This window comes from Akanthomyces muscarius, chromosome 1, assembly GCF_028009165.1.
Source record: "Akanthomyces muscarius strain Ve6 chromosome 1, whole genome shotgun sequence".
Lineage (NCBI taxonomy): Eukaryota > Fungi > Ascomycota > Sordariomycetes > Hypocreales > Cordycipitaceae > Akanthomyces > Akanthomyces muscarius.
The window spans coordinates 5,103,213-5,116,356 of record NC_079241.1 but is presented as its reverse complement, the minus strand read 5'-3'; the positions used below and the strand labels follow the sequence as shown (position 1 = coordinate 5,116,356).

At 53.1% G+C, this 13,144-nt stretch overlaps 3 protein-coding genes across 3 annotated transcripts; 1 reads left to right on the top strand and 2 right to left on the bottom strand.

Annotated features, from left to right (window-relative positions):
• Window positions 1-1,047: 1,047 nt before the first annotated feature.
• LMH87_006728 (uncharacterized protein) lies at window positions 1,048-3,889 on the bottom strand (the record flags this gene model as incomplete). Its single annotated transcript, XM_056204662.1, has 3 exons — window positions 1,048-2,841; window positions 2,905-3,637; window positions 3,882-3,889. The coding sequence occupies 3 exons, from the start codon at window positions 3,887-3,889 to the stop codon at window positions 1,048-1,050; spliced, it is 2,535 nt and encodes an 844-aa protein (XP_056059996.1).
• A 1,458-nt stretch (window positions 3,890-5,347) lies between these two features.
• On the bottom strand, window positions 5,348-8,955 carry LMH87_006727 (uncharacterized protein; the record flags this gene model as incomplete). The annotated part of the gene is made up of 10 exons (XM_056204661.1): window positions 5,348-5,366; window positions 5,422-5,508; window positions 5,597-5,877; window positions 5,941-6,977; window positions 7,035-7,535; window positions 7,604-7,722; window positions 7,807-7,894; window positions 7,942-7,964; window positions 8,013-8,093; window positions 8,903-8,955. The coding sequence occupies 10 exons, from the start codon at window positions 8,953-8,955 to the stop codon at window positions 5,348-5,350; spliced, it is 2,289 nt and encodes a 762-aa protein (XP_056059995.1).
• A 1,192-nt stretch (window positions 8,956-10,147) lies between these two features.
• Window positions 10,148-11,243, top strand: LMH87_006726 (uncharacterized protein; the record flags this gene model as incomplete). The annotated part of the gene is made up of 3 exons (XM_056204660.1): window positions 10,148-10,193; window positions 10,251-10,292; window positions 10,342-11,243. The coding sequence occupies 3 exons, from the start codon at window positions 10,148-10,150 to the stop codon at window positions 11,241-11,243; spliced, it is 990 nt and encodes a 329-aa protein (XP_056059994.1).
• Window positions 11,244-13,144: the final 1,901 nt, after the last annotated feature.

Genomic DNA, 13,144 nt, shown 5'->3' with positions numbered 1-13,144 from the left:
ACGAATGATTATTACCTCATCACAAGCCGCGGTCCAGCTGGGCTTCCTTTCAACGGTATACTGGTATAGCAACTCGGCCGCTACTCCTTTCTGTACTAATCATTATCAGCCGCTCGCTCGTACATGAACGAGAGAAAACCGCTCCAGCGGCCCCCAGTGGCGTCGGCGACTTCCAACCGTAGTCTCAGCCGGGAGAGGGGCCGTTACCGCCGGTCCCGTCTCAGGCCTGCAATACTGCCCATCATGTCCCCGGGCAGTAATAATACAAAGATGAGATTGAAAGGAAAGTACAGTGTTTCAATCAGCCACTACGAGTACATCGGTGTCGCGCGGAACGATGTCCAAAGTCCCTTCGTGCCAGCATAGGCTCAGTCTTACTACAGGCAAACCGAGGCGGCCGAGGCTTCACGAATCTAGGAGACTACAGTAAACGAGACAACGCCTCAAGTATCCTCGGAGTCTTTTCAACGCCTTCTTTGACATGGATCAGTGATTGGTGCCCTCTTGGCGCTGCGTACGCTCGTTCTAGCTAGTGTTGGTGGCAGTGGTGGTTGTGTCGGCTGAGTAAATACCAGGCTGGGGTGGCTTATAGGAAGCGCAAGCCATCAGCATAGTCTGCTTCCAAACACAGAAGGTAGGAAAAGCGAACGTGTGAAGAATGACGGGGATATGATTGATATCAGTAAGGGTGTGGAGGGCTCCCGCACGACTTATCGAGCGTCACCACGACAGACGGCTCTGATGCAACTCAGCAGATTCGTTGTGATTTATAGGACAGCCTACAAACATGGTCACTGCGCCAAATGTTCTTTCTTAATTTGCTTCAATTCATCCGAGACGACATAACTACATAGATAAAACGAAAAGAGCCAAGCCAAGCTTTCTCTGAGATATGGCCTCGACCTAGCATGTACTTTTTGCCCCTTGAAGCACCCCATGGTATCTACCCAAGGATTTGGACAAGCGTCCATATATTTTGCTGGCCGCCATTCCATGAATCGTGCCCCAGGCACAATCCATAATTCTAACAGTACCCAAAGAGGTTGCTTACAGCTTGTCATAGTAGTTCTCGTAGCCGGGAACCTCAACCTTGATACCCTTGCGCTTACGGGTCTCAGTGACGAGCCCACCAACCTTGGAGGTGGCATCGAGAGGAGAGCCACCGGGCAGGACCTGCCAGTGATCGAAGACGGACTGAGGGAAGGCCTGGCCAGAGGTGGCCTGGCGCAGATCGGCGTTGAAACCGAAAGACTCCAGGATGGGGAGGTAGGCCTTGATGTTGAAGAGGGGAGTACCAGGGCGCTGCTCCTCGTTGAAGACGTGACCACGACGACGGGTCAGGACACCGTAGACACCACCCATGGCCTGCTCGGGAACCTGAATTTCGACAAGGTAGACAGGCTCGAGAAGAGCGGGCTCAGCAAGGAGGGCCGAGGCGTAGAGGACACGACGGGTAGTGGGCATGATCTGACCGGCACCACGGTGAATGGCATCAGCGTGGAGGGTGACATCGAGCAGGTTGAAGCGGATAGAGCGCATGGGCTCCTCAGCAAGGGGACCCTCGCGGGAAGCCCACTGGAAACCGGAGACCATGGAGTCCTTGATTTCGTTGAGGTACTGGACAGCACGGGTCTGGTCAACGAGCAAGTTGGCACCGCTACCGTCGGGACCGAAGCACCAAATCTTCTGGCCATCAGTGACATCCCAGCCGAAGTCGTCAGCGAGGACACGGGCACGAGCCTTGAAGTCGTCACGGGGAGCGACCTTGCCAGCCTCGATAGCGAGGGAGAGCTCCTCGTCGATAGGCTCAGCGTTCATGTAGATACGGTTGTGCTTGTTGGGAGACTTGGACAGAGCAGTCATGCTGGACTTGCCGTTAACGGTCTCGCGGTACTGGACGACAGGGTCGGAGATGATGAGGGGAACACCAGCGTGGTCATCCTCAAGATCCTTCAGGCAAATCTCGAGATGCAGCTCACCGGCACCGGCAACGACGTGCTCACCAGACTCGTTGGTCATGGTCAGAACGCAAGGGTCAGACTTGGAGAGACGCTTGAGACCCTCAACAAGCTTGGGCAGATCCTGGCCGTTCTTGACCTTGACGGAACGCTGGACGACAGGGGAGACGGAGAACTTCATGACACGCATGTTGTGGGCATTCTCGTTGGTGGTGATGGTACCAGACTTGAGAAGGAACTGGTCAACACCGACCAGACCGACAATGTTACCAGCAGGCATGTCGTCAATAGGCTCGACCTTTCCACCCATCATGAGGACGGTACGCTGAACAGCCTTGATGAAGAGATCGTCCTTCTTGCCAGGGGTGTAGTTGGGACCCTGGATGCGGACCTTGAGGCCGGAGCGGACGGTACCGGAGAAGACACGGCCGAAAGCGTAGAAACGACCCTTGTCGGAGGTGGGAACCATCTTGGAGACGTAGAGCATGAGTGGACCCTTGGGGTCGCAGTCACGGATACCGATGGCGTTCTCGTCGTCCATGGGGCCCTCGTAAAGAGTCTCGGCACGGTACTTCTGAGCAGTGACGGGCGAAGGAAGGTGGAGAATCATCATCTCAAGCAGGCAGTCGGCAGCGGGGAGGAAAGTGCGGAGAACAGCCTTGAGGAGCTGCTTGCCGTCCTTGGCGCGGTCCTCGGGGCTGAGCTTGAGCTGAAGCTTCTCAAGGAGACTGTTGATCTCGTCGGTCTTGAAGTTCATGACGGCGTGGAAGATCTTGAAGATGGGGTCCAGAATGAACTGGTTGAAAGCACGCTCAAGAGGCTTGCCCTCGTGGGTGCCGTTCTTGGTCCACTTCTTGGTGTGGGGGTTGAAGAAGCTGTCACCCTGCGGAGTTGGTTAGCATTGATTGTTTTTGAGACGGGTCTTTGGGAGGTCGTGAAAGCTTACCCAGAGACGCTCCATCATCTTGTTCTTGTCGACACCGAACTTCTTGGCGTAGCGGACAGCGAACTGACGGACGGTGAAGGCCCAGCCGTGGAGACCGGAGCCGAAAGCGACGGTACCCTTGTAGGGGTAGACCTGGACATCACCGAGAGTCTTGTCGAAGTAGGTGGAGATGACGACGTTGACGGACTCGATGGTACGAGAGAAGGTCTGGTAGAGATCCTCCTTGGAGACCTGAAGCTCGAGGAGAGCACGGTCGACCTTGTTGATGACAACAACGGGCTTAATACGCTCACCGAGAGCCTGACGCAGGACAGTCTCGGTCTGGACGCAAACACCCTCGACAGTGTCGACGACGACGAGAGCACCGTCAGTGACACGGAGGGCAGCAGTGACTTCGGAAGAGAAATCAACGTGACCGGGGGAGTCAATGAGGTTGATAAGGAAGTCCTGGCCGTCGGTCTTCTGGCCAACAATGTCCTTGATGTCCTCGGGGTCCTCAAGATGACCGTACAGGGAGATGGCGGTGGACTTGATGGTGATACCACGCTCCTGCTCGTCGGCACGGGTATCGGTGGCACGGGCATCACCAGCCTTAGCGGTGGAGATGATACCGGCCTTGGCGAGAAGAGAGTCGGTAAGAGTAGACTTGCCGTGATCGACGTGGGCAATGACGGACATGTTGCGGACGTTGCAGGGCTTGTCCATGAGGGCCCGGACCTCGTCGACGGTGAAACTATAGAGAGGAGCGCATGGTTAGCATTGCTGCAGATGATGAGGTAGGCGCCAGGTGAAGCCAGAAGCTCGAGGCTCACCGGCGGACCAGGCGTTTGATTTTTCTGCTTTGGTATTTCTACCGTTTTGACGCCTCGAGCGCCACCTATATCCGCAACGCGAGCACGATCGGACAAAGCATAGCATCTCGACGGTCGACGGATCCCACAAACAAAATCAACAGCACATAGTTGGAAATTACTTACTTAACCATGGTTGCGGTTTTGGAAGCTGAGCTTGCCTATGAAAATTTGGTGGTGCGAAAGGGTAAAGCGGGGTTGAAGATTTTGACCCCGCGCAGTATGAAGACGACTACGTTTAGATAAACGAAGCCTCTTGGGAGAGCTGAAATGACTCTTTTTATAGGAAAAAGCGACTCAAAAGCGACGATGGGAGAGACAGCGACCAGATCACTGCCACTCTTTGAGCGTCCCTTGTTGTAATCGGGGGGGAAGGTTTGGGAGAGGATGAAAAGGTGAAGAGGGAAAAATAGTGGAGGGAAGGCGAGTTTCTTAGGCGACGGGCGAAGAAGTGGGAGCAACAGAGGCGGGACGGGGGCGAGGACTGGACGGCCAAACACAGGGTGCCGCCACAAGAGTCGCCCACTAAAAAACGAGAAACGAGCCAAATCAAGTGGGCTTTTTCTTCTCTACTGCTACAATGGTACGTGATTACAGTAGCTGTGCCTCTGTAGCTGTCACGGAGATAGCACTGGGAAGCCCGATTTCCCTCTCGTAGGTAGGGTTACCGCGCTGCTTCCATGCGCCTTCTGTGGCTTTCGCTGTGACGGGTTGCTAAGCTATAAGAGTCACTCGATGACTGGCCGGACTGACTAATTATGCTATTGAATCACAGCGGAAGTTTACACGTTTTGAAGCCTACTTGTATTTCCTGCATCTTCCTACCACCGACCTTTTTTTTTTTTTTTTCCAACTCGTGCCGCATTTTAAAACACACCCCGCCAGCTTGTGCGGTCCATTTTTTGGCGCAAGCGTAAGCCGTTCCCAGCATGCAGCCAATCCAGGCGGGGTGGGCAGAGGGCACCCACAAAAAAGAAAAAAAAAAAGCTGGCCAGCCCAATGCACAATGAGCGATAAATTTTCTTTGGCCCGGAGCCACATGCTAGAATACCTGCGGGAGCTCCAATCGACGTCCCAATGCCTGTTGTCCCAGGCAGTCTCTACAGTCCATGCAGCGGCCGTCTGGTGGCCAGCTGCTGCTGGGACGGAACAACAACGCCTTGCTGCTCAGTTACGGAAGGTGGGGCAGCTAAAGCTCTCGAGGGAACCCCGCCACTACCTACTGGTTGCCCCTCCAAAAGCTGCAGACAGCCAGTCGCCAGACGGTGGCCAGGACGATTTGCAAGCAAGCTCAGCCAACAGTGGACATTTCCCCCCAGCAATTACTACCACCTACCTAAAGTACCTACCACGACAGCATCCTGCTAGAGCTAACGTTAGGTACAGCCCAGGGCACAACCCTCCCCTCTGCTCCATCAGTGCCCATCGTGACTTGCCCACCTGTTCCACCGACTCTTCCGTCTCCCCACCTGTCCGCCACCCAGACATGCTTCCTCTTAACTCCCAGCCCAGTAGCGACCACAGCAGCACTGTGATGAGGTAGCAACTCCAATTGCGCTAGTCCTCTATCTATAATTTGTGCTCGCTGCATGCTAAAACCCATCACCAACGCTAGCTTAATAATTAGCTCTTCATTTCCAAGCAAATAATAGAGAGCCTAATCTACCTTTCGAATAATCCCGAATAAAAATAAAGGAATTCATTTACATAGTTCCCATTGTAGACCAACCCCGGGCAAAGGGAATCAATTGAACTACCACGCCTCCTCGTCTGGCATTTCGTAGTCCATATTTACCTCGCGCTTTGGCTCGTCTTGTCTTGTCGCAGATGCGCGCGTGTACTCTTCTCCCCCATGGTCCATGTTACCAAAATCTTCCCCTACGCCCTCGAATTCAGCAGCGGCCTTATCGCCTGCCGACGGGCCGGGTACCAGGGAACGTGCGCCGTTCGGTGCTACGGGTGGAAGAGGTGTGTTGACCCAAGACAGCTCCAATTTGCCGTCAACGCCTGGAAGCTCTTTCCTATGCAGGGAGTAGTAGAATTTCTCTGCTGTCTTGCGATCCGGGAATGATACCATCGTCTTGTCAGCGCCGCTTTCGACGGACTCGAACTCGCCATTGCTCTGCAATCGGTGTGTTAGTTGCTTCTCGACACGTGCTTAAGTGCAATATGCCGAAGTACTTACAATCAAGAAATGACGCAATGCTTCGTCCTTCTCAGTGACAGTAAAGTCAGCACCAGCGATGGCAACTTTCCTGGGTCTATTGTCCAAGGAGAACTGCGCATAGGCAGCGTGTCGCGCCCCGGTTCCTCTTAAGGAGCCCCGGCCACGCGGTGCATATCCACCTCGACCAAAGGCACCACGGCCGCGATAGCCTCTGCCTCTGTAGCCTCCACGGAAGCCTCCTGTGCTGCTGTTGTCCTCGGCGTTTGAGTTTTCTGGGTCTATGCCCAAAATCTTGGCCTCTTGCTCGAGGAGCGCGAGTTTCGCTCGTAGCATGTCCGTTGAGCCAGTCGGTGTGCCATTGTCATCAGTGCCACCAGACTTGGCCATAAGTTTCGCTTGTAACTTTTCTGTCTCAGCGCGATGCTTCGCTAACAGCTCCTGCTGTTTTTGCTCGAGCTCCTGGCGCTTCACTGCCAACTCCGAGCGTTTTGTTTCTCTCTCCTGATGCAACTTTTGGGCCTCCTCTTGCCTTCTTTGAAATTCTTCTGGGTCCATCTCTTGTGCTTGGTCAACACCATCTTCTCCGGTAGAACCTTCTCCGAGTCCATTGGCGCCGGATCTCGAGCCATGTGGGCTTGTTTTGTCTGTCTCATCTTTGTACCAGAACACCTTGACGAACCTGTTGTCAAAGATGACCTTTGGAGACTTGTAAGCTGCATCTGCTTCATCCCAATTGTTATATTTGACAATGGCAAGATGCTTGTAAGGTTGCATCGTCACTTCTTGAATGTTGCCAAACTGCGCAAAGAAGTCGCGAACGTGACCTTCAGAGAAGCTCTCTTCGGGGATGTTTTCCACCACTATTGTCGATTTAGACCGATCGTTTACGGGGCCGTCTGCGGAGAACGTAGCCCGGGAACCTTTAGAGCCCTTTCCTCCTCGATTCCTTCTCCCGCCTCGGCCACCTCGACCGCCGCGAGGCGCATCGCTGATGAATTGCGGTCCACGGAACATCATCTGCGAAATATCCATAAAACCGTCACCCATATTGTAGTCTAAAATGAGATTCATTAGCGGCCCACCTGTGTACTGGTACCTTGCCGCGCGCTTACCTCCGGCTGCATCTGGCTCTTGGCTGTGGTCGTACGCGCACGTGCTCCCACGGGAGCAGTAGCCTTTGTTATCAAAGTCTCTGCACCGCCCGCGCTTGCGCTGTCTGTGGCCTGATGCGTTACCCTGGTAGTCTAGCATGCCAGGAAACGGCATGCCCATAGCCTGCATTCTCATGAAAGCTTCCATTGGGTTATTCGGGTCGAAAGGCGGCAAATTTGGCATACCGCCGGGGGGTGCGTATCCGCCAAAGTCGTCATTACGACGGCCGCCTCGTCGCGCCTGTTTGTACGCTCGCTCGCCGTGTTGCTGGTAGCCATTATTGTCAAGAGTGTCTCCAGCGTCGTCGAGGCCGCGTTTTCGCGAGTTGGATGGTTTCAGTGGCAGGTTCGCTGTAGTACTGGAGTTGCTTGTTGAAGGTATCTTTGGCGGTGGAGGTGCACCGGGCATATAGGACTTATAAGTAATGGCTTGAAAGACGTCGTCGAGGAAGGCTTTCGAGTCTGCGGGCGTTGAAGGCAACGTTAGCTTGACGAGGCAAACTTGGTAGGTCAGTGTACTCAAAACGAACCTTCGGTCAGAAAATCGGGAATTTCTTCCTCGCAAAGCTTGCGAATGGCGGCTTGGTCGCCATCATGCCTCAACAGAGCAATGACGTAGTCTGCTAGGACGTCGGAATCGGCATCGGATCTAGTAGACAGTAGAGGTGAATAACTGCAGTTCAACACCAGCCGGATGCAGCAAAACAAGCATGGCAGGAGGGGTGGGACTCACGTGTTCTCGATGCGCTTGACTATCCAGGTCTTTAGCTGCGCCGCATCCTCCTCGGGAAACAGCATGGTGAGCACGAGCAGCGCATGGGCTGGAGCGTGCAGTCGTGTCTGAGATAGGTGTTTGCTGCGGAGTCACCGATGATGGGAGTGGTGAAAACTCTGATCCTGTCAGCACCTGATTAATGGTAGATGATTCGACGCACGTACGACGTTGCACGAAAGACGAACTGCTGCGTGACGACGGCGAGGTTGCGCAGGCTTGAGTCGTTTCGCAGACCATTAGTAAATCTGGAGACGCGACGGAATTATTATTAGCGTCGTTTCCTCGCAGCCAGCAATGGCAGCTCTGCGCTGTAGCGGCCTGCAACCCGACAGTGCTAATTTGGGTGGCTTGGAAAGCTTTGGCCCGCGGAGAGACCCGCTAACGCTTTTATCCACCAAACACCACCACCACCATTAAAAAAAAAAATCTTATCTACATATCGATTCCATGGACGTCCACACCACAACCACGATAAAAGAAACAGCAAAAAATGGCAAAAAGAACATACAACAGCCGGTGTTCGCTGGTCGTCACCGACCCAACTACTAATCTGCCGGTCAATAGCTTAACTTCAGCGGAGCAAACGGGACGCGGTGTATTCTACTGCCTGTGGTCGTATGTACAAGATATGCATCTACACTTCTTTATATCATCCTTGTTCTTGACATATTTTGATACAAACTCGGGCGACGAGATGGCATTCTCTCGATACGAGAAGTGTCATGTAATTATTCATGTTTATTCGTAGATGATTTTATATGTAGGGAGTCGTAAGAATGTCGCAGGCCGGCGCAGCCTCGCTGCCACTCCAAGGTTTACTCCTACTCCAGCACGTTCCATCGCATCTTATACAGTGACTCGAAATTGAATAGGTCCATCCTTTCGATACATTATTTCCTGATCTACTACCCACTGAAATAGACAGGAGCTGCAAGCACCCCTAGCACCAAATGAGTTGAGTTCATCCAACAAGAACGAATTGCATCCTGCATTATTAAGTACATCGAATGAAAAGTCCTGGGTGTAAATGATGTCGTCACACTCATTAGGTTACCGACCCTCCAGAGCAGCAATTATAATCGCATGGATTTTTCGTGCGCCCTGCATGATGGTCTCTGCAAGATCATGATGTTCTTGTGCCGTTTGTTCGCGAAAGCCCAGGGCTTATGCCATTGGTTTTGACTGACGGCAGAAATTCTGGGCGTGTCTGGTACACAAAACACTATGTACTCATGACTGGTGTCCATTCGCACATCGAATAGGACGCACTATAACATTACAGAATCCTGAGCAGGGTACAAAAAATTTGTTTTGTTATAAAGGTTCGCAAGACGTGCTTATCTGCAGGACGGCGTCATCTGTAGACCGCACAGCCATTTGCCCCTTGGAAGCCGCATCCTTCAATGAGCAGCCTCCCAAACGCATGAAGAGGCCTTGTGCCGGAACTTTTAATACTGAAACTACTGGCTTTATTTCACCTTGGCAGTCTTCTGCATAGGCGCGGCTCACCTCTCCGGTCTGCTTTGAGGAACAGGCGGCGCTGAGAACGGTTGCGACCTTGGCTCTGGAGAGTGATACGGTTTGGCAGGCTGATGGATGAATGCCGCGAGATTCAAGTATCAACGAAAGCCACTTGTCGTTCATATGGCCAACTTGTTGGCACAGGAAGACCTGGTGCAGCCTCCTCCGTGTGAAAGTACGTGTTGAAATTGGTGGGTGCGTCGTTGTCCAAGTCAGTCCGAACAGGCGAATAATCAATCTCGACAAGCCATATAGTGTCACAAGTTTCACATTATGTTTGCCCTGTGAATAAAATGGAGAAAAAACAAACAACCTCCAGCGCGATTTGTAGTTTTACTGGAACAGCCAGCATGGGCCAGCATGGGCCAGCAAGTATGTGACTCACGACTGTTGCATTTGGTCTAATCTGTACATCCACCATCGATGGGCTTCCGAACCGAAACATCATGGATTGTAGGAGTACTGTGCAGTCGCCGAAACAAGATAAGAAGTACCTCTCACACCACGTAGTTCTTGCCCCACATGGAGTATCTAGTATCCGTAAGGCTCGCACAGTGCGAAGCCACACGGGGGCTGTAAGCGTTATGCTGGGTGGGGAGCTGAGCCAGCCTCATCAACTGCCATGTCATCGGAGTTTCTTTTATTTATTCTTTCTATTGAATCTTGCAGAAGAAAATCAAAACACGCAATACTTGTCGTATCTTCGGTTAATTTGCTCGCAACTCGTCTAGTTTTGGCTGTGCCGGCGCATCTTTGCATCGGGCACAGTAGAGCGACCATGACCGAGTCAAACCACCATAACGGCGCACCTCGTACGCGACAACGTGCGTACAAAGCGCCGCCACGACTTGATGTGCCGGACATTGAAGATGATGCGTCAGAAAGAAAGCGCGTCCTCAACGTGCTCGCTCAGCGAAGATATCGTAAGGATTGCGGCCTCCAATACCTGACATTGACTAATATAGAATACAGGCGAGAGAAAGAGACAGCGCCGGCTGAAAAAGCAGCCACAAGATGAGCCTGAAGACGAAGCCCATGACGGTCTGACAAGAAACACATTAGACAGCGAGCTTCAAACTCATATCAACTGCGACGCTGAGGAACTGGACGTGGGCGGTATAGATGGGATTGATAGCACCTGGCCTGGTCCGCTCAGCATGTCGATGACGCCACTGCCTCTCAACTCAGCTATGGAGCCAAATCTTTCACTGACCAACAACGAATGGAACATCTTTTCTTCAAACTCAGCTGGAGAAGCTCTACCTCTGCAATTCTTTGCATCATCGACCAGTGCCAGTTCACCTCCGTCCTTTGGAACCAGTCCTGGCAGCACGAACTCTGATGGCAGCCTCTCCGACAGCTATCTTCTGCCTGTTTATGAGCTGACGCTTCTCAAAGGACTGATACGCATAGCGGAGCGTCTCGGTTCGCCCGACGACGTCTGGAGTCTGACCTCGCAGTCGCCATTCACCAAGGGGGGCGGCACGCCAGCTGGTCTGCTGCCCCCAACATGGCAGCCTACAGCGACACAAGTCCTAATGCCACACCACCCGTTTCTGGACTTCCTGCCATGGCCCAGTGTGCGAGACAAGGTGATCAACATTTTCTGTCTTCCTGAAGGGTCACGACCGCCAAGCGCGGCTGGGCCGACGGGCTTGGCGAACCTAGCGTATGATGTCGAGGACAACTCGGAAGGTGTGCGAATATACGGGGATGATCCCTATGATCCGGCGTGCTGGGAGGTGGGACAGGTATTCTTCCAGCGATGGTGGTTTTTATTCGACAGAGATATTATAGCGACGAGCAATCGCTGGAGGAGACTGCGCGGTGCGCCACCGCTCGCGATCAAGGCAGCTGGTGAGGAGGACTTATGATGGCGGGCAAGATACAGTTCTATGTACATTTTGACAAGCTTGTTTCGTGGATTGATGTCAATTAAGCGTCTGCTATTCCCCGCTACGTTTTCTATGGTAGCTCACTTGTAATTTACATGGGCGCTCGCACTTGCACCGTCAGTTCGCTACCTAGTCTGTCTATAGCTCGACGGAGTATATTTGTACTTGGAGTGCTGTGTGTTACACTGCATGAAGCCATTATGCAGGCGCAACAGCCTCATTTCGGATGTTCTTGCAGGGCGGTGAAGGCAGGGACCTACAACTTAGACGGTCGAAGCGGGATGATCCGGGCGCAGCGGGAGGGTGGTTTGGGATGACAGAAGTTCGATTTGCCAATGCAAAAGCAGATTTACTCACCCAGCAGCGCAGTGCAGCGGCACATGCCAGATGTCCTACGGTACCCAAGTACGTTGCAACGTGGTGGTCGTCTAGGAATAAACCCCACAGTATGATGATGGTCTTTTTTTAGTTAGTGGCCAGCGAGGCTTGCTGGCCACGCGCGAGATTAGGTGGCTGTGAAGGCGAGCAATGTTGGGGCGCGATGCTCGTATCCGTATCCATGGCTGGGTGGTGATGCTGAGCCAGATAGGTGTCACGGAATGCTCTGCCATATGACAAACTTGGAGATTGTGACTCTACTATTTAGCGTTTAGCAGCCACCGTCGAATGGCCATTTGTGGTCGTCAGCGAAGCTACAGTTGCAGCTGCCAGCGTCCAGAAAAGACTCGTGGAAAACGTGGGAGAGGCCGAATGGCCGCAGTTCAAGCCCTGGGCGATGGGTCAAGGCCCCATCGATTGCGCAATTGCTGGCAGCGCTCCCATTCGTCAGGCCATCGGTGCAACGCAGGGTGGTTGCTGGGGCGTATGCAAATGGGTAGAGACGGAAACTGCGGGATAAAACAGACGATGACACATGAGACTGCCTGTAGCACCCGGCATTGAACTTGTGAGCAGATGAATGCCAGCCTTTCTCCGATAATGGTGTCAGTACTGGCATACCTTAGTACCCGGGCAGCACCTTGGCTGAGAAGGCGCTGGGGGCCTGTCTCTGGGCAGCCTGAATCAGACCTGTCCCCAACAAGCTATTGGTGGGGGGTTTTGGGCGGTTGTAGGGCCGGCCAACGAGGGAGGGAGGGGTACCAGCTGGGGATCAGGGATCTTCTAGGTAGGTAGGTATGTAGCGAGGGGTTCTAGCTGTCTACCTAGATAGGTACCTAGGTAACTACCTAGGTAAGGTAGGTAGGTAGCTCCCTACCCTAAGGTCAGGCGAAAATTGCTGCATTGCAGCTTGGTGCAGTATTTTAAAGAAAACCGAGTAGCTATTTACCGCGGGCAGCCAATACGCAAGAAGCCGAGTATAAATCCTCTCTTTCTTGTGAGCGGAACATTTGGCAGCTGAGTTTTTCGCAAAGCCAGTACCAGGCTGGGTGCTGCTGTCGTGGCACTGCAGCAGACATCAACAGGACACGGCTGCGAGGAAAGACATCTGTATTGGCAATATCGGTACCTTTGGCTGCCTGTTTTCTGGTGCTGGAACTCTAGAACCCAGGTACCGATGGATGTACCTTCTCCGACGCGGGGCCGACTTCTTGTTTTTTTTACGTCTTTCCGGGCCATAAAAACCAGATGCACGCTGGATGGAGGGGCAGACGCAGGCCGGCCCAGCCAGCCTTGACCCGCCCCAGGTACATCCCCATATCTTTGCTCCGACTGCCCGCCGTTCTTCCTTGACTCTTTTCCATCTTTCTCCTACCATTCTTTCATATTGCTTCACCTGGCCCTCCTCTCAAATTGGTCGGTGGCATATCCGAATTATCCCTTTCCCTAGGCCCCTTTACTGGGTTCCTGTTCCGCTGCTTGTTTGTGGTGTTGCTACCTTT